The 18,669-nt window shown below is 39.9% G+C and overlaps 1 protein-coding gene across 1 annotated transcript in view; it reads right to left on the reverse strand.

The window, feature by feature from the left end:
* CFAP54 (cilia and flagella associated protein 54) overlaps positions 1-18,669 on the reverse strand; it is a 374,000-nt gene that overhangs the window by 339,456 nt on the left and 15,875 nt on the right. The window contains 5 exon segments of the mRNA XM_017893969.1: positions 2,427-2,528; positions 2,652-2,765; positions 5,581-5,724; positions 11,593-11,651; positions 16,915-17,086. Coding sequence (XP_017749458.1) covers positions 2,427-2,528; positions 2,652-2,765; positions 5,581-5,724; positions 11,593-11,651; positions 16,915-17,086 — 591 coding nt within the window.

The raw sequence follows: 18,669 nt of genomic DNA on the forward strand, positions 1-18,669 counted from the left end.
TAGGTTAAAACAGAGCTTTTAAAAATACATACTGAAACAGCATAATCAACTTTATGAATAATTAGAAGTATTCAAAATGAAATAGTAAAACCCAAGTGAATAAGACAATGAAATTACTTATAAAATATCATAGAAAAACTAGCAAAAAGAATGGAATATTTATCAGAGCTGTAAATAAAATATTAAGTAAAAGATTTTGAAATATAAATATTTAAAAGATCTATAAAAAAAGAATTAAAGCTGAAGCGATAAGGAAAACAATGGATTGTCAAGTATAAAAGCAAAATAATAATGTCTATAAAATAATGAGCTCATTCAAGTATATTTTGAAAATTGAAATCCCTAGTAGATAAATGGTCAAAGACTAAAAAATAATTCACACAATGAAAGAAAAGCTGGCTCAAAAAAACAAAGTTAAAATGGCAAGCCATCTTATGAAAACTGAATTAGCAAAAAAAAAAAAACAAACAAATAATAATATAAAAATAATAATAGCTTGTGGTAAAATAATTGGTACTTGCAAGTTGTCACCTTGAAAATAGGAATACTTGTTTTGGAAAGCAAGTTGGCAATATATATCAAGGGAAATAAAATGTTTATGTCCTTCGATTCTGTAATCCTACACCTGGAATTTTATCCACAGGAAATAAAAGAAAGAAAAAAAATAAGCATGTCTGAAGATGTGGATGATATCAATACTTAAAATAGCAAAAAAATTTGAAAGAACTAAAATAATAATGATAAAATAGACAAATTATGACATATATACTGCATAGGATACATTATATTATTATTTAAAATGTCAGGATGAATGAAAATCTGAATGGCACAACTGTACAGTTTGGTTCCATCTCTAAATACTATGGTCTCCATGACATCTACTCTGGGAGATGTATTATGTTAATTTCCCAACATCATGTGTCTATTCCTAGTGAAGCTCTATTTATCACTGACCCCCAGCAAATTTTGCCTACTCTGACTTCTAAGTTAGCTTAAAAGCTTATCCGAGGAATTGCCTATAATTTAATTAATTACTCACCATTTAATAGACTGTTGGTTAGTAAGGGATACATCTTAAAAGGGATGTATAAAAGGTACCTGTGGGCTCAGTAGTCAATATTGTCACACTAAGTAGCAATGGAAAGGTACCATGTCCAAAAACCATTTGTATTTAAATATAATAATTCATTTAAAAGAAAGAAAAAGGATTACTCCTAAATGTGTTCAGAAGAAATGAGGAAAGAGAGTAGCAGTGATTGGAGTAGCGGCTGAGCACTGGACTTAAGAGATGCAGGTGCTGGTTCTGGTTCTGCCAGCGGCTGCCTTTGTGATCTTGAGCCAGTCATTTAAATACTGCAGGCTTTATTTTCCCATCTGTAATATAAAATGACTGAACCAGATAATTTCCCAAATCCTTTCCAGGTTCTGAGATTTGATACACCTCTTCTGTAAGAAACTGCTCATCTCCTTCACCATAGATTCATTTTCAATCCCTACATGGAAGCTCGCAGAAGAGGGTATATATCCATCTAGAACAGTCAGGTAGAGCTTCAAAATGATATAGAACTGGGCTCTGGGGGATATTAAGAGTCAGGAAGGCAAAGGGAAGAAGAAGAAAAAAAAGACAAGGGGAAGAAAAAGGGCTGAGGGCCCCACAGGCCTGACGTTGCCTACTCCCTGCCCTATGGTCATCTTTACTAGTGTTTGCTTGTGGTTGGGAGAGGCTGTGTGGCTGGTTACCACATATGAGAAGAACAGACTCATGTCACTTCTATGCTGAGCATCACTAGATGTGCAAGGTTCCCCAGAGCTCTCTTTTATCCCCTCTGGCCAAATGACTAGCAATGTTTGAAACGAAGGCTGCTCTTCAGCCTGGCCCTGAGCAGCTTTTGTAAGGCAGAGCCCCTGATAACTAAAATAACATATGACTCCAGTAGACAATAAATTGTTTTAAGCCACCTGAGGTACGGGGGTTGTTTGTTGCTACTGGATAACCTAGCTCCTGAACATTCCCAAGGGTAAAACCTAAGGCTGATGAGAAAAGGTGCCTCCATCTTCTCTGCAGCCTAAAAGCCTGCTCGCCTGCTCAGCTCACCCTAAGCGGTCAAAGACAAAGGCATGCGCAGAACCACTCAGAGGCCTATTCATTTGCAAGAGCCGGTTCATTGAAATCTTTCACTGGCTCCTCTTCAGCCTCTTGTCCTTTAAGGTTGCAAAACTGGGATTGTGCTAAGACACAAAAGCTTTGAGAAAGAGATGAAGTGAGGCTATGTGCAAACTAGAAAAACACTCTTCTCTCTATTTACCCATTGAGGCAGAGAACTGGGGGCAGAATTTAATGAGTGACTAGGCTTGAAAGATATCAGAGCATAATACAAATACACTGCAAAAAGAGTCTTAAAGAGAGAAGATACGTTTAGACTTACAGTTTGTACTTCCCTTAGGTTAATTCTTATCTTGGGTCTAAAGACAGCTTTGTTTTTTCTTCTAGATTCAAAGACTCCTCTTTTGAAGATCATCACTGCCATCTGCCTCAAAAAGCAGAATTATACATGAAATAACAATGAGATATACTTCCCAACTACTAATATTAAGTATTTAACCAGCTGTAGAGTGTGGTAAATTTCTTTTATTTCAAGAAATTTTTATACCTTTATTGTGGCCTCTCTAAAATATCTTCGCGATTCTTCCTGGGATTTTGAGGAACTCATTAATTCCAGTTGTCTTAACTCATCAATTTTAGCCAAAGCACGCCGAGCAAATGCCTACATGCGATTAAAATAAATTTAATTCATAAATCAGAATATAGTGATTAAAATGTATAAAGACAATATGTTTTGTTCTCCTAGGCATTTGATTTAATCTGTGAATTAAGCTCTAAGTTAATGCTGACTCCTTTTATCTAGTCTCATTTTCTTTAAGAACCATTAAACTCTCCAATAAACGGTGAGATAAGGTAACTTTGTGAATTAAGAAATTTTAAAAAGGAAAGCTGAAATATGACTTAAACAGTAGCTCCATACAGACTATCACTTCTCAGCATTTGGCACTGCATGTCCTCATGTGCGCACAAACACGCGCGCACGTCCTCAGTTGCTCTTCTCAAATCCTAACCTTCCTATCATGACATGCTGTATTATCTACTTAACTGTTCACATTGACCACCAAACTGTGACTTCCTGAAAGGATCTTACTCATTTTTGTGTCTCCAGTACGCAGCACACTGTGTTTAATAAATATCTGAAGGAAGGAAGAAGGGAGGCTTTCTTATTTAATCATATCACCATTATTATAATCCTCTAGAGATAACAAATGAGTTCAAGGGAGTTATTAAGAACTCAATAACAAGAGTTCATGTCCCTTATTTCACCATCTCTTTGAAATATTTCATTCACCATTTGTAATTTTTAATGAAGATGCTTCTAGACCAACCACAATATTAACATATATGAAGGGTTACATTTTCCAATAAAGAAAAATCCCAAATGGGATCAAATGGCCAAAACACTATAAAAGTTTCATTCCCTAATAATCTTAATAGCTACAGAACAAAATATGCCACCACTAGTACACTGACGTTAACTCTCTCTCTCTCTCTCTCTATATATATATATATATGACGAGTTGTCTTTCTGGAATCTATCTTGAGCTACACAAGTAACCCGTGAAGGTTGAATTAGGCTGTTCCTCTGCCTATGTGCCACCAGCATCTAACCCTTCAGAATTAGTTCAGGCAGGAAAAACTAAATGGAACTGTGAATTGGCCAGATGATTTATTTATGGTTGTCAACAAGATATGAACAGGCATGTACACAGCCATGAAAGCAGTCCTACACAGGACTTCCAGCCAAAGAGGTTGACTAGAGCAGAAGTCCAGCTTATGCCCCACATACCAAACCATGTACCCTCATGCAGGAACGTGTTGGCCCAAAGGAAGGGGTGCTTATTTCTCTTTCTCACCAAGGCCCCATCCACTGACCAAGCCAGGTATCACGTAATGTAGAGAAGGTGCCTTTTTCAGATTTACACTGGGGCACTCTACAGGCCAATAGAAGCCCTGGAGTATATATATATACACACACACACATATATATATAAATTTTATATATATATATAATTTTTTTTTGAGATGGAGTTTTACTCTTGTTGCCCAGGCTGGAGTGCAATGGTGCAATCTCAGCTCACTGCAACTTCAGCCTCCCGGGTTCCTGTCTCAGCCTCTTGAGTAGCTGGGACTACAGGCACACACCACCATGCCTGACTAATTTTTGTATTTTTAGTAGAGACAAGGTTTTGCCATGTTGGCCAAGCTGGTCTTGAACTCCTGACCTCAGGTGATCCACCTGCCTTAGCCTCCCAAAGTGCTGGGATTACAGGCATGAGCCACCATGCCCAGCCTGAAGTTAAGTTATATTTCAAGTACTCGATCAAAAAGATATGAAAGAAGGAAAAACAAAAAAATAGAGTGTATTAAATGGTCATTAGAAGGTGTATTCAATTAGCTGGGCATAGTGGTGTGCATCTGCAGTCCCAGCTACTCCAGAGACTAAGACTGCAGTGAGCTGTGATCAGACCACTATACTCCAGCCTGAGCAACAGAGCAAGACTCTGTCTTAAAAAAGAAAGAAAGAAAACAAAAGAAAAAGAAAGTGTATTAAATGGTGGTTAGCAGAGAAAAGCAAGACAAGAGCGTGCTAAGTGATAAGGAACACAAAACTAAACGAGGAGGGAAGGCGGCTTGTGTCCAAGAGCAAAATGAGGATGGAAAGACAGCAGACAGAAATTTTTGAGATCTACTGCACAGCATGGTGATCATAGTTAACAACAACGTATTGCATATTTCAAAATTGCTAATGAATAGATTTTAAGTGTTCTCACTACAAGAAAAAGACATGTGAGAAGATGAATATGTTACTTAGCTTAATATAATCATTCCACAGTGTATACATTCAACAAAACATCACATTGTACCTCCTAAGTATATACAATTATTATTTGTCATTTAAAATAAAATCTTAATTTAAAAAATTCCAAAATCTTACTCAGAAATGGAGCAAAGAAGGTGAAAGTGAATAGAGAATAAAGGAGAGACCAGAAAGGAGGGTAAGAGAAACAGAATGGAAAAGCCAAACAAATTTGTGCAAATAAAGCCTTGAACTTTTGTCTTTGCTTCCTTTCAATTCTTTGGTTGGGTTTTGCTTTTCCCCTTGTAGACATCTAAGGAAGAAAATGCTGGATACGCTCTATTTTAAAATATTGGGCCTGGGCATGGTGGCTCACACCTGTAATTATGAGAAGCCAAGGCAGGCAGATCACCTGAGTTCAGGAGTTCAAGATCAGCCTGGCCAACGTGGAAAAACCCTGTCTCTACTAAAAATACAAAAATTAGCTGGGCATGGGTGGCGTATGCCTGTAATTTCAGCTACTCAGGAGGCTGAGGCAGAAGAATCACTTGAACATGGGAGGCAGACATTGCAGTGAGCCAAGATCACGTCACTGCACTCCAGCCTGGGCAACAGAGTGAGATTCCATCTCAAAAAAAAAAAAAAATTGACTCCTCAGGGTTAAAAAGCAGCATACCTCTCCATGAATTCCGGCTTGGCAGTCATAGCAGCACTGGCAAACAGCCGTGTAGAGAGTAGTGCGCCATGTCAAGTACCTGAGCGACAGGAGCGGGACCAAGGACTCCATACACATGCTGGCCCACAGGAGATACTCTAAGGCCTGCAAAATAAAGGGCACCATTGGATTCGTTTTCATTTTAAGCTAATAATGATAATTGTATTAAATATAATCAAATTCTAAGTTGTGAGCACAAGTTGCTGATTACTTAAACCAAAAATACCATAAATAACATGTCAAGAAGAAACAAGCATTTAAAAAGTAAAAGATAATTTAAAGAACTCAAAATTTCAAGCCATTTTGGAGGACATTCTAAAATGTCTTTTTGTTTGTTTGTTTTTAGAGAGTCTTGCTCTGTCACCCAGGCTGGAGTGTAATGGCACAATTGCAGCTTACTGCAACCTCCGCCTCCTGGGTTCAATTGATTCTCATGCCTCAGCCTCCTAAGTAACTGGAACTACAGGTGTGCACCACCACACCTGGCTAATTTTCTATTTTAGTAGAGAGGAGGTTTTATCCTGTTGAGCACTCTGGTCTTGAACTCCTCACCTCAAGTGATCCATCTGCCTAGGCCTCCCAAAGTGCTGGAATTACAGGCATGAGCCACTGCACCCGGCCTATCTTGTCTTCTTACAAGCTTCTCTGCTCATTTTTATTAGTATTTATCATGTCAACAGTAGTCCAGGAATTAACTCCAATGATACAATTGTTATTTGTTAGCGTGGAACCAGTATATTATTCTGAAGATTAGCTGGTATAGGAGGTAAGGAAAATGAAAAAGGCTTACAGCCTGGGGCCTGCAATGCTTAGTAGAAATGGTCCAAGATTAGAATTAAACAAACCGGGATTTCAGTCCCAGTTTTACCACCTAGTGACTGGATCATTTTACCTCTTTAGGGCTCAATTTTCTCATCTGTAAAATGGGTATTTTTTCACATCACAATAGTGTTGTTATGGAGAAAGAGATAATGTACATGACATGCTAGGAAAATACTTCCACAATCTAAAATAAAATCCACCTTGATATACCTCCAGTGCATTGGTCCTCATCATGCCTTCCAGAACAACACAAAGCAGTCCAAAACTCACTTCTAAATTACAGCCATCCAGAAATCTAAAAACACTTATGCAGCCTGCCCTCTCCCTCGGCTCTCTCATCCAGGGTAAATATCCCCAAGTACTTCCATCCCTCACGGAACTGCACTGCCCTTCTCCACCATGATTGGCCTTCTGTGGCTTTGCCTCAGGTTGCCAGCATCCTTTCAGGGTGTATGGCTAGACCACAGTACAGTGAATGCTCTCAGTCCCTGGCTGTGGACACTGTACCTCTTCTAAATTAGACCGAGGTTGATTCATTGCTGTTTTTGTTGTTGCTGTCATTGTTATTGTTGTGAACTTTGTGAACTGATATGAAATTAATCAGATCACCAAAAACCCTTGAATTTTCTCACATTTGCTGCTCCCTAACAATCTCTCTTTCAGATTTTTGCATTTGGATTGTTGTGGTTTGGGTTGGGTGGTATATGATTAAGCCATGCCTAAATTTCCCCTTTAAATTCACATCTTTCTAAAATCCTTCAGGACTCCTGGTATTAGAAATGTCACATTGCAAAATAAAAATAGCTTCAGTTAACAATTGTTCACATTGCATTTGATTTGTTTATGGAAAATCAAAGTTTTTTGAGCCAGAAGGGATCTTAAAAGTAATCTAGCTTGACTCCACGAGGCTAAACTCATTCTAAGCAAAAGAGCTGGGGCTGAAACTCAGATCTTTGAACTCCCAAGTGCAGTGTTCTTTCCACTACACAGAGGAGCCTTGACAAAGGGGAGAAGCTCACCATAAACTACATAGGGTTATGAAAAACTATCTTTCAAGTTTAAACAGGAAAAGCCATTTTCAAAATATGACTCAATTTGTAGCATTTTTTTCTTACCCTTAAAAGCTACAAATAATTGTTTCTATTAATTAAAAAAAAATTAAAAGGATACATCAGGACTATTCTCTTCATGGGAAAAAAAAAAAACTTTGAAAAGTCAAATGATATCCATATCCAAAACATGGTCCCAGTAAGAGCATGTTGTAGGTGTTCAGTAGGAAACATACACACGATTAATCAGCTCAGCCACAGGATGGCGCTGCAGCCTCATTTATATCAGCTTACACCATTTAAAGAAAATGACAAGCAATTTCAAAGTTAGGACTTAAAGTTTATGTAATGGTATGTGAAATAATTTGACAGTAACTGTTCAAGCCACATACACTGTCAAACTACTTCAGTTTCATAGTAAAATGAAACAGAAATCAATCGTTTCTTAGAATGAACTGATTATAGATGTATTCTTTAATGTTTGCTGAGTACTATACTACAGTTTTAAATGCCGTCAAAGAAACTACTCCATAAACAAAAGCAAAATGGTCGTATGTCCTCAGGGAAAGAGGTTTCAGAAGTCTGACCACCTTCTATTCCCTAAGCTTATGCTGGTGACCTCCTGCAGCACTAAGGAAGAGCCCCTGGTTAGTTCTCGCTTTCAGGATGTCTTTAGGAAGACAGGGTTATATCAGAAAATATCAGCTCCTTCTCTGCAGCTTCTCCATTTGGGTAAGTAAACCAAAATAGAATGGGTCATGATGGGATTCCATTTAGTCAACAGACGTGCATTATTCTAACGGTACAGGGTGACATTGCCCCTGGTCTCAGTACATCTCTGACTAGATGTGTGACCCTCAGCAAAGTCACTTTTCCCAGCCTCAGCTCGCTTATCTATTCCATAAGATAGAGGTAATGGCCGGGCGCGGAGGCTCACACCTGTAATCCCAGCACTTTGTGAGGCTGAGGCGGGCAGAACACGAGGTCAGGAGATCGAGACCATCCTGGCTAACACAGTGAAACCCCGTGTCTACTAAAAATATTAAAAAATTAGCCGGGCGTGGAGGCGGGCGCTTGTAGTTCCAGCTACTGGGGAGGCTGAGGCAGGAGAATGGCGTGCACCTGGGAGGCGGAGCTTTCAGGGAGCCAAGACCGCACCACTGCACTCCAGCCTGGGTGACAGAGCAAGACTCCGTCTCAAAAATATATATATAGAGAGAGAGAGGTAATAACAGCAGTTTTCTCAAAGTGGTGCTGTTAAGATTACATGTGAGGATAAATGAAAGTGCTTACAAGCATGCTTGATGACCGCAGATTTATTTAATCAACACTAATGATGATGATGCTCCTGCCCACCTCATAAGTCTTTCACAGGACCTAGCACACACTACAGATTCAATAAAAATAACAAAAGCCAGCCATCATGCCTAGATCCTATATAAACGGGAGTTTAGACAGTGTGAGGAGCCCAGGTCTATTTTTCCTTCCGTCTTATGCTATAACATACTTGAACTCTGAAGTCACTACAGGATTCAAATCCCTCAGACCCAGGACATCTCACACACGGTGGGACCTCCAAGGACTTGTCTCAATTAAATGGACCCATCAAATCCATTTTTAGCCTCAGCTCAGGAATCAATTTACCATCTGGGGGTTTGGGAATTACTGGTGAAAATTATTAATTTCCTTGAAACATGCTATATTAAACAAACAGAAAGAATGTCATTCAGATCTTCAAGTGCCAAATGTACAACCACCCACCACCCCAAAATTATTGCATCCCTCACCTCCCATTCCCATCTCACAAGACTGGCATCACAGAACTATACTCAATTTGGGCTAGGCACCATGGCTCACGCCTGTAATCCCAGCACTTTGGGAGGCTCGAGGCAGGCAGATAACTGGAGGTCAGGGGTTCGAGACCAGCCTAGCCAATATGTTGAAACTCCATCTCTACTAAAAATACAAAAAATTAGCCGGGCATGGTGGTGGGTGCCTGTAATCCCAGCTACTCACGGGGCTGAGGCAGGAGAATCACTTGAACCCAGGAGGCAGATGTTGCAGTGAGCTAAGATGGCGCCACTGCACCTAGCCTGGGCGACAGAGCAAGACTCAGTCTCAAAAAAAAGAAAAAAAAGAACTATACTCATTTTAGTCTCATTTTACAGGCAATTTAAGTTTTGAAATATAATTAACAAAAGAATAATTTTAGCGGCATAATTTATGTACCCTGTGCTTTTATTAATTCATATAAAATATTATTGGTTCCCATGGTTTCCTTATGGTTGAAAAACTGAAGATTTATCTCCTAATAAGATTAGAATACATATTTAATCAGCATGACAAAATACTCAACTATCCTTATTTTACCAGAGACAAACTCATGGTATATGAGGCAGAGAGGAAGGTTATAACAAAGGTTATGAATAAGAAATTATTTTAAGATGACTGTCACTTTAAAATTCCCTCAGCATTAACAAGCACAAACACTAACAGTCAAATGTTGGCACAGACATCTCTGCCCTTCAAAGCTTTGGCAGCAAGCACCGCAGCAGACCAAACTATGATGGTCCTGTGAAGCCGTGTTTGTTGTTGTTACACCAAAAGCAACCAGAGTATGCAAATTCTCTTTAGGAAATCATGTGGAACTGAATGTAGCATCATTGCAATAGTCTGTAGGCCAAGTTTACATTAGACCTGGGACAGTCCCCCTCAATTTAATTCACACTCAGAAAGCTGGCACAGAGCTTCAAGTCACTGTCTGTCATAGAGTTTTTTAATTTGAGAAGCAAAACAGAGAGAGAACACGTAATTAATGTCATCCATTGAGCATGCAAATTTCTTTACTTCCATTTTTATTTTTCAAATGTTGTCAACTTTTAAGATACTTGGCTATGCTTTGAGGAAATGAGAAAAAAACGTATCTCTCCTGAGTGTTAGAATATTCAGGGTAAGGTTCTGCATGGAATAAAGAATAAAAGTAGTCATGTTTCAGATGCCAGCAACAACTCAAGCTGGGTCTCAATGGGAGTATGTTCGCCCTTCTTGGCCTACATTCCAATAACTGGAAAATTAATACAGGGAATAAATATGTCTCCCACAGACAAAAACGCTACCAACATTGTAGGGAAGTCAATAGAAGTGTCAGCAACTTCCTCAAGCTAACACTGAGCAGTGAGTACTGGTAAGAATCTTATTATAAAATAAAGTCTCCTTGCCTTCGTCATGCAGCCGGGTTAGAGTTTAAGTGTGCATTCACCCGATTAGCATGCAGGCCAGAAGTGAAAGCACTTCAAGCAGAATAAAATCCAAGCTTCATATCATGACATAAAGGGGGTAACCATAGTTTATCATCCAAACCAGGGCACCTTTTTTAAATTTTCTATTTTATTTTATTTGAGACAGAGTCTTGTTCTGTCACTCAGGCTAGAGTGCAAAGTGGCATGATCTCGGCTCTCTGCAACCTCTGCCTCCCAGGCTCAAGCAATCTTCCCACCTCAGCCTCCCAAGAAGCTGGGACTACAGGTACATGCCACCAGGTCCAGCTAATTTTTGCATTTTTTGTAAAGACGGGGTTTTGCAATGTTGGTCAAGCTGGTCTCTAACTCCTGGCCTCAAGTGATCTGCCTGTCTAGGTCTCCCAAAGTGCTAGGATTACAGGTGTAAGCTACTGCACCCGGCCCAGGCCACTTTTGCTAGTAAAAGTGGGCACTACTGATAATTACTAACAGGAAAACAGGCATAAACCAGGACTTTGCTGGGCAAGCCAGGATGGGTGGTCACCCTACCTAAAGCTATACTAACCAGATGGATATTCACTATCAAGTGTGACAAGTACGACTATCTGAGACACAGAGAATACTAACATCTTCAGGAATTTCCTTTCTTTTCATTAACATTTTATCATCTATATTTTAACATATGATCCCTATTAAAGCAAAACTAAGAATAATAATGCTATATAATATATATTTACTAAATTTTATATTATATAATTATCTAAATATTCCTTGTTTAACATTCAATATACTGCGTAATGAAAGCCTTAAGAAAAATAAAACAGGAAATAGAGGGGAAAATATTTGGTCAGTACATTTCATACCTTGGAAGACTGACCTATGGCCATCAGTTTTCTGCAAATGGTGTAAATATAAATGGTACCTGGATGGAGAAAACGATTGTTAACATGTTGTACAGTCAAATGGTAGAAATTTTATATTCCAATTTCTGTGGTTCAAGTCTGTAGTTCCCAAAACAAGTGATCTCATGAGAAAGTCTGATAATGGTATACAGAGTCATACTCATCATAATTTTTCGTGTAACTTGTAAACAAAATCATTAAAATAATTAATATGGCCATATTTTAAACATGTTGACACAAGAATCTTTTAGTCTCATTTTCCAGGCAATTTAAGTTTTGAAGTATAATGAACAAAAGAATAATTCTAGTGGCATAATTTATGTACCTTGTGCTTTCATTAATTCATATAAAATATTACTGGTTCCCAGCTGGGTACAGTGGCTATGCCTGTAATCCCAGCACTTTGGGAGCCTGAGGCAGGCGGATCACGAGGTCAGGAGTTCAAGGCCAGCTGGGCCAATATGGTGAAACCCCGTTTCTACTAATAATACAAAAATTAGCCGGAGGTGGTGGCACGCACCTGTAGTCTCAGCTACTCGGGAGGCTGAGGCAGAAAAATTGCTTGAACCTGAGAGGCGGAGATTAGAGTGAGCTGAGATCGTGCCACTGCACTGTAGCCTGGGCGACAGAGCAAGACTCCATCTCAAAAATATACATATTATTGGTTCCCATGGTTTCCTTATGGTTGAAAAACTAAAGATTTATCTCCAAATAAGATCAGAATACATATTTAATCAGCATGGCAAAATACTCAACAAGGAAACTCATAATAATTTAAAAATTGCAATGCATAACAGGTCACATTATATTCACTCTTGGACTCATATAACGTTTTTCCCATTATTATGGTGTGTCCTATAAGCATTCTAATGAAAAACAGCATTTCCAACACCTAAGTAAGGTTATTCAAGTATGCTTTTTTGTCAGACCATTAATTAAAAGAGGATAGAAGGCTGGAGGGAGGGTTGAAGAGAGGAGTGGGGAACATCACCATACTTCTCTCTGTATACAAGCAGTTTATCAAGCTATAAACATAACCAAAAGATGGTAACATGCTTTTAAAAGGCATGTAATTATAACAGGAGTCTAAATATTTTCTATAAAGTATCTAATATTTGTAACCATAAAAGTTCAACAGTTATGAATTCTATGTTCAGGTTTAAACTTTAAAAGTTTCTGATGGCCGGGCATGATGGCTCACACCTGTAATCCCAGCACTTTGGGAGGCCAAGGCGGGCAAAACACCTGAGGTCAGGAATTCGAGACCAGCCTGGCCAATGTGGAGAAAACCCATCTCTACTAAAAATACAAAATTAGCTAGGCATGATGGTGTGCACCTGTAATCCCAGCTACTCAGGAGACTGAGGCAGGAGAATCACCTAAGCCCAGGTGACAGAGGTTGCAGTGAGCCAAGATTGCGCCACCGCACTCCAGCCTGTGTGACAGAGCAAATATCCATCTCAAAAAAATGAATAAATAAAAAGTTTGTGAGAAAATGGCAACTGCACCAAAACATCTATCACTTGATTAAAACACAACTGTAAGCATCATAAACATCAATTACACAAATCAGTGACCCCCCCAAATTGAACAAACTTTAAACTTAAATGTATAGTACCCTAAATTTCATAGAGAATGCCATTGGTCCTTAATACTCAGGGACTCGGCATTATTCGTGTGACTACCCCCAGCACCTGCAGTTATTCATTCCACTGAAGATCCACTGGGGAAGAAACCACTCGACTAATAACAACTCGAGCTCAGCAGACTTATCTCAACGAGGCTTTGTTGACCTCTACTCTTCACCTTTTCATTTTGTCTTTTTTTCTTTTTTTTTTTTTTTTTTTTTTTTTTTTTTTTTTTTGAGATAGAGTCTCGCTCCGTCACCCAGGCTGGAGTACAGTGGTGCAATCTTGGCTTACCGCAACCTCCGCCTCTTGGGTTCAAGCGATTCCTGTGCCTCAGGCTCTCGAGTAGCTGGGATTACAGGCACTTGCCACCACGCTCAGCTAATTTTTGTATTTTTAGTAGAGACGGGGTCTGGCCATGTTGGCCAGGCTGGCCTCAAACTCCTGACCTCCAGTGATCTGGCTTCCCAAAGTGCTGGGATGAGAGGCATGAGCCACCATTCCTGGCCTCTACTCTTCATCTTTAAAAATAAAATTGTATAAGTGTTTCTTTGTAGGAAAAAAAAAAAAAAACAGTCACCAAGTAAAAATATGCACAGGAAACACGTGCCTGTCCACAAAACATGTGATGAGGATGTAAGCCAGGAGCCTATATAAACATACCAGTAACGGGGAACTGGGGAACTCAGGAAGGCCTCAGGAGACTGCCCTCAAGAATGACAAGGGCCTTCTGTATTTCAAAAAGGTGCCTTTAACCTTTCCAGCCCTAAAAGGTTCTAATTGTAACTGAGTCCTTTGACAGTTCAAGATCTTGGCATGGCTCACAAATTCCTGCTGCAAAAGCCAGACTCAGAGAGTAAATGGTATCAGATGGAACACAGACTGAATCTTTATGATCTCAGGGTATTTCTGGAAGTTTGTTTGGCTTTGTTCCTTTTTGAGATGGAGTCTTGCTCTGTCACCCAAGCTGGAGTGCAGTGGCATGATCTTGGCTCACTGCAACCTCCGCCTCCCAGGTTCAAGCAAATCTCCTGCCTCAGCCTCCCAAGTAACTGGGATTATAGGCATGCACCACTACATCCAGCTAATTTTTGCATTTTTAGTAGAGACCCAGTTTCACCATGTTATCCAGGCTGGTCTTGAACTCCTGACCTCAGGTGATCCGCCTGCCTTGGCCTCTCAAAGTGTTAGGATTACAGGTGTGAGCCACCGTGCCCAGCCTAAATTTTTATTTAAAAACCAAGATTGGTTAAATATTTGAAGAAACCAAGGGTGTGTGTGTGTATAACAGTCAATTAAAAGTAAATACAGTAAATGTCTAACTGAAAAGGTCAAATGTATTTTGATAAGTTATCAAGGCACATTTGACCTTTTCAGTCAAATATAGTTTTGACTACTTAAATTCCAAATTGTCAAAACTTCAGGGTCTTTGCACTTGTTGATCCCCCAGCTGGAATGCCCTTCCACCAAACACCCAGAAACTTCACTATCCAAACTCCTTCAGGTCTTTGTTCCCCAGTCATCTCAGCAGCTCAGCCCCTGCTCTCTCTATCCCCTTCTGGCTTTGACTTTTCTCCATAGCACTCGTCACCATCTGACACAATTCAGTTTTGATTTGTTTAGCATCTCCCTGCAATGGAAGTCAGCATGAGAACAGATTTTGTCCATTGTCCACTCCTGTGTCCCTAGCACCTAGAACAATGCCTAGCATATGGTAGGTATTCAGTAAGTTTTAGATGAATAAATTAAAACAGGGAGAGTAGTTACTGAAACTAAGTATGTGTATCTCCCAGAACCCAGTAATTCCACTCCTGGGCACAGATCCCAGAAAACTCTCGCACAGGTCTATAAAAGGACATGTGTAAGGATATTCATTGCAGAATTATTTGTGCAGTTAGAGAGGTCAGGCAAACCAGGTGCTCATCGCCAGGCCTGTATGGATATCTGGAATATAATTCAGCAGGCTGAATTAATGAATTAGATTTACATACAGGAACTTAGCTAGATTCTAAAACCACAATATTCAGCAGGAAAAAAATAGGAAACAGAACAAAATCTAGAGCACAATGCCATGTGTATTAAAAAAGAGAAAAAGAAAAAAGCACATACCAAGAAAAGGGTATCAAGGATACAGAAATAATCTTTTTTTTTTTTAAGACTATTGAGAGAGGCCGGGCATGGTGGTTCACGCCTGTAATTCCAGCACTTCGGGAGGCGGAGGTGGGCAGACTGCCTAAGGCCAGGAGTTCAAGACCAGCCTGGCTACCACGGTAAAAATCCGTCTCTACTAAAAATACAAAAATTAGCCAGGTGTGGTGGTGCATGCCTGTCATCCCAGCTACTCGGGAGGCTGAGGCAGGAGAATCACTTGAACCTGGGAGGTGGAGGTTGCAGTGAGCCGAGATCATGCCACTGCACTCCAGTCTGACAACACAATGAGACTCCATCTCAAAAAAAAAAACAAAAAAACAAAAAAAAAAGACTGTTGAGAGAAATGTAATTCCAGTGCTTTGGAAGGCTGATGCAGAATGGCTTGAGACCAGAAGTTCAAGGCTCAAGGCTGCAGTGACTGTGCCACACTGCACTCCACTCTGGGTGAGAAAGCGAGACCCTGTCTCAGACAAAAAAATAAAAAATAAAAAAAGACTTGTTTGGGTTGTGATCTTAAAAGGGGTAAAGACAGGGAATCATACTCACTTCCACCACTCAAACAAGGGCTGACCATAGGGCTCAACCACTGGGCCTAACACAGAATTGCTACTCCTTCTCTGTCCCTGCCAAGATGTGTAAGAGATGGCAGTGGTGGTGCAGGTAACATCGAATCTCTGGAGGATGATCAGACACAAAAGCTTAATAATCACTGGACTGAAAAAATCTCATCAAAGTTGGCCTCATCTCTGGCAGCAAATGCAAAGTCTGATTTCAATCAAAATGTCAAAACATGACTTGGGGGTGGGTGAGAAAGGAAAAGGCTAGAAAATATACTTTCAGTTGCCATGGATGAGGGAAAATCCAATATGTTTCCTTGAAGTTATTTGATCCTGGCTTATGCACATCGAACACACTGTCATTATTATTTTCCTTTTAAAAATATATTATCCAGAGGACAATACAGTAAGTTGCAACTTTAAAATACAGAAAAGCAAGTATTACATTTTTTAGCTGAGATTCATTTCTTTGGACATACACATAATGTACGTGTGTGTGTGTGTGTGTGTGTGTGTGTGTGTGTGTGTGTTTCCTCAGCGCTTCTCACTCAAAATCAAGTAGGAGGAGAAGGTCACTTTGTAGAAACCCAAAGCCAAGTTGTTTGAGGACAGGGCCAGTAAATGGGTGATGCTTAGAAGCAATCTAACCTGCACTGGTTCTTTGACCTTTCCCCATCTATATTTACTCGTTAACTCTGCTTTTTGAACACCCAAGAGTGATTATTCCCACAGTCTCTGACCCTTTCCCCAGTGAAAACCCAAAGACATGCTTTATCCATCCCAATTTACAAGGACAAACATGTCATACAAATGTTGAAAAAAAATACAATCATCCTATTATGAAATGCATATGTTTTAAATCACAAGGTACTCAAGCTACAGTCAAACTTAGCACTGAAGTAACTTTCTGAAAGACACAATGGAAAATAAAATACATCGGCATATACCATTGAAGATAATCCAGCAAAGATGCTCCTGTGGCAGAGCCACCTGCATGATGAGCCTTAAGGACGACAAGATATGCAGACACTGGACCACAGATTCTTTATTCTGCAGGTTTTCATCATTGTCACAGACCAGCTGGTAGTTGCACATATTTTTGCCACTCAAAGCATGAAACTGAAACACATGGGATAATAGAAATAGAAATAACTGACCAGGAACAGTAGCTCATGCCTGTAATCCCAGCACTTAGGGAGGCGAATCACCTGAGGTCAGGAGTTCGAGACCAGCCTGGCCAACATGGTGAAATCCTGTCTCTACTAAAAATACAAAAATTAGCTGAGCGTGGTGGCACATGCTTGTAATCCTAGCTACTTAGGAGGCTGAGGCAGGAGAATCATTTGAATCTGGGAGGCAGAGGTTGCAGTGAGCCAAGATCATGCCACTGCATTCCAGCCTGGGTGACAAGAGTGAAACTCCATCTCAAAAAAAAAAAAAAAAGAAAAGAAAGAAAGAAAAGAAAAAATAAATAGAAATAGAAATAACTTAGGAAAGCATTTCTCAGAATGTAAAATCTAAAATGGAAACAATTATGAATAATTAATTTAATAGTGTAGAAAAAAACATGATAGATAGGGTTCTTTAAAACATCCATCCAGTTAAGACTAGCTTTCCTTAGTCAAAAGAAATTCAAAAAGAAAAAAGAAAATCCTATTACCAAAAATACAGAATTGAATCAATTGTTATAAGCTCACCCAGTGGCATTTTAACTTATTTATTAAATCAGATGTGATTATAACCATTTACACAATTCACCCAACAAAAGTTTCTTGAGCACCTCTATTAGCCACACTCTGCTAGGCAACAGGGACTCTAGGAGGAGGAAGACACGGACGCTGCTCTTAGAGGAGGGAAAACAGTTACAGGCTCATGCCTCCAGGCTCAAGCAGCATTCAAAGGACTGCTGTGGTCACTGAATTGAAAGTATTTTGTAAGGTTGGATGAGACAGCTTAAAATAAAGAAGCGAGGCCGAGGCAGGCAGATCACCTGAGGTCAGGAGTTCAAGACCAGCCTGGTCAACATGAAGAAACCCCATCTCTACTAAAAATACAAAAATTTGCCGGGCATGGTGGTACACACCTGTAATCCCAGCTACTTTGGAAGCTGAAGCAGGAGAATCACTTGGGCCCAGGAGGTGGAGGTTGCAGTAAGCCAAGATTACACCACTACACTCCAGCTTGGGCAACAGAGTGAGCCTCTGTCTAAAAAAAAAAAAAAATAGCGAGGCTACTATAGGGGTGACCCAAGCTCAGAAAAATAGAGAGCATTCCATGTATTCCAAGGAATTTGGAATTTAGCCAAAAGGCAAAGTCAATGGGTAGTGGAACAAAAAGACAGATTTCTACTTTAGAAATTAATTGGCCAGGTATGGTGGCTCACACCTATAATCCCAGCACTTTGGGAGGCCAAGGCAGGCGGATCATGAGGTCAGGAGTTCGAGACCAGCCTGACCAACATGGTAAAACCCTGTCTCTACTAAAAATACAAAAATTAGCTGGGCATGGTGGTGGGCGCCTGTAATCCCAGCTACTCAGGAGGCTGAGGCAGGAGAATCGCTTGAACCTGTGAGGCAGAGGTTTCAGTGAGCCAAGATCACACTACTGCACTCCAGCCTGGGCAACAGAGCAAGACCCCATCAAAGAAAGAAAGAAAGGAAAGAAATAAAAAGAAAGAAGGAAGGAAGGAAGGAAGGAATGAA

Source organism: Rhinopithecus bieti, unplaced genomic scaffold (genome assembly GCF_001698545.2).
Source record: "Rhinopithecus bieti isolate Rb0 unplaced genomic scaffold, ASM169854v2 scaffold_23405, whole genome shotgun sequence".
NCBI classification, from domain to species: Eukaryota; Metazoa; Chordata; class Mammalia; order Primates; family Cercopithecidae; genus Rhinopithecus; species Rhinopithecus bieti.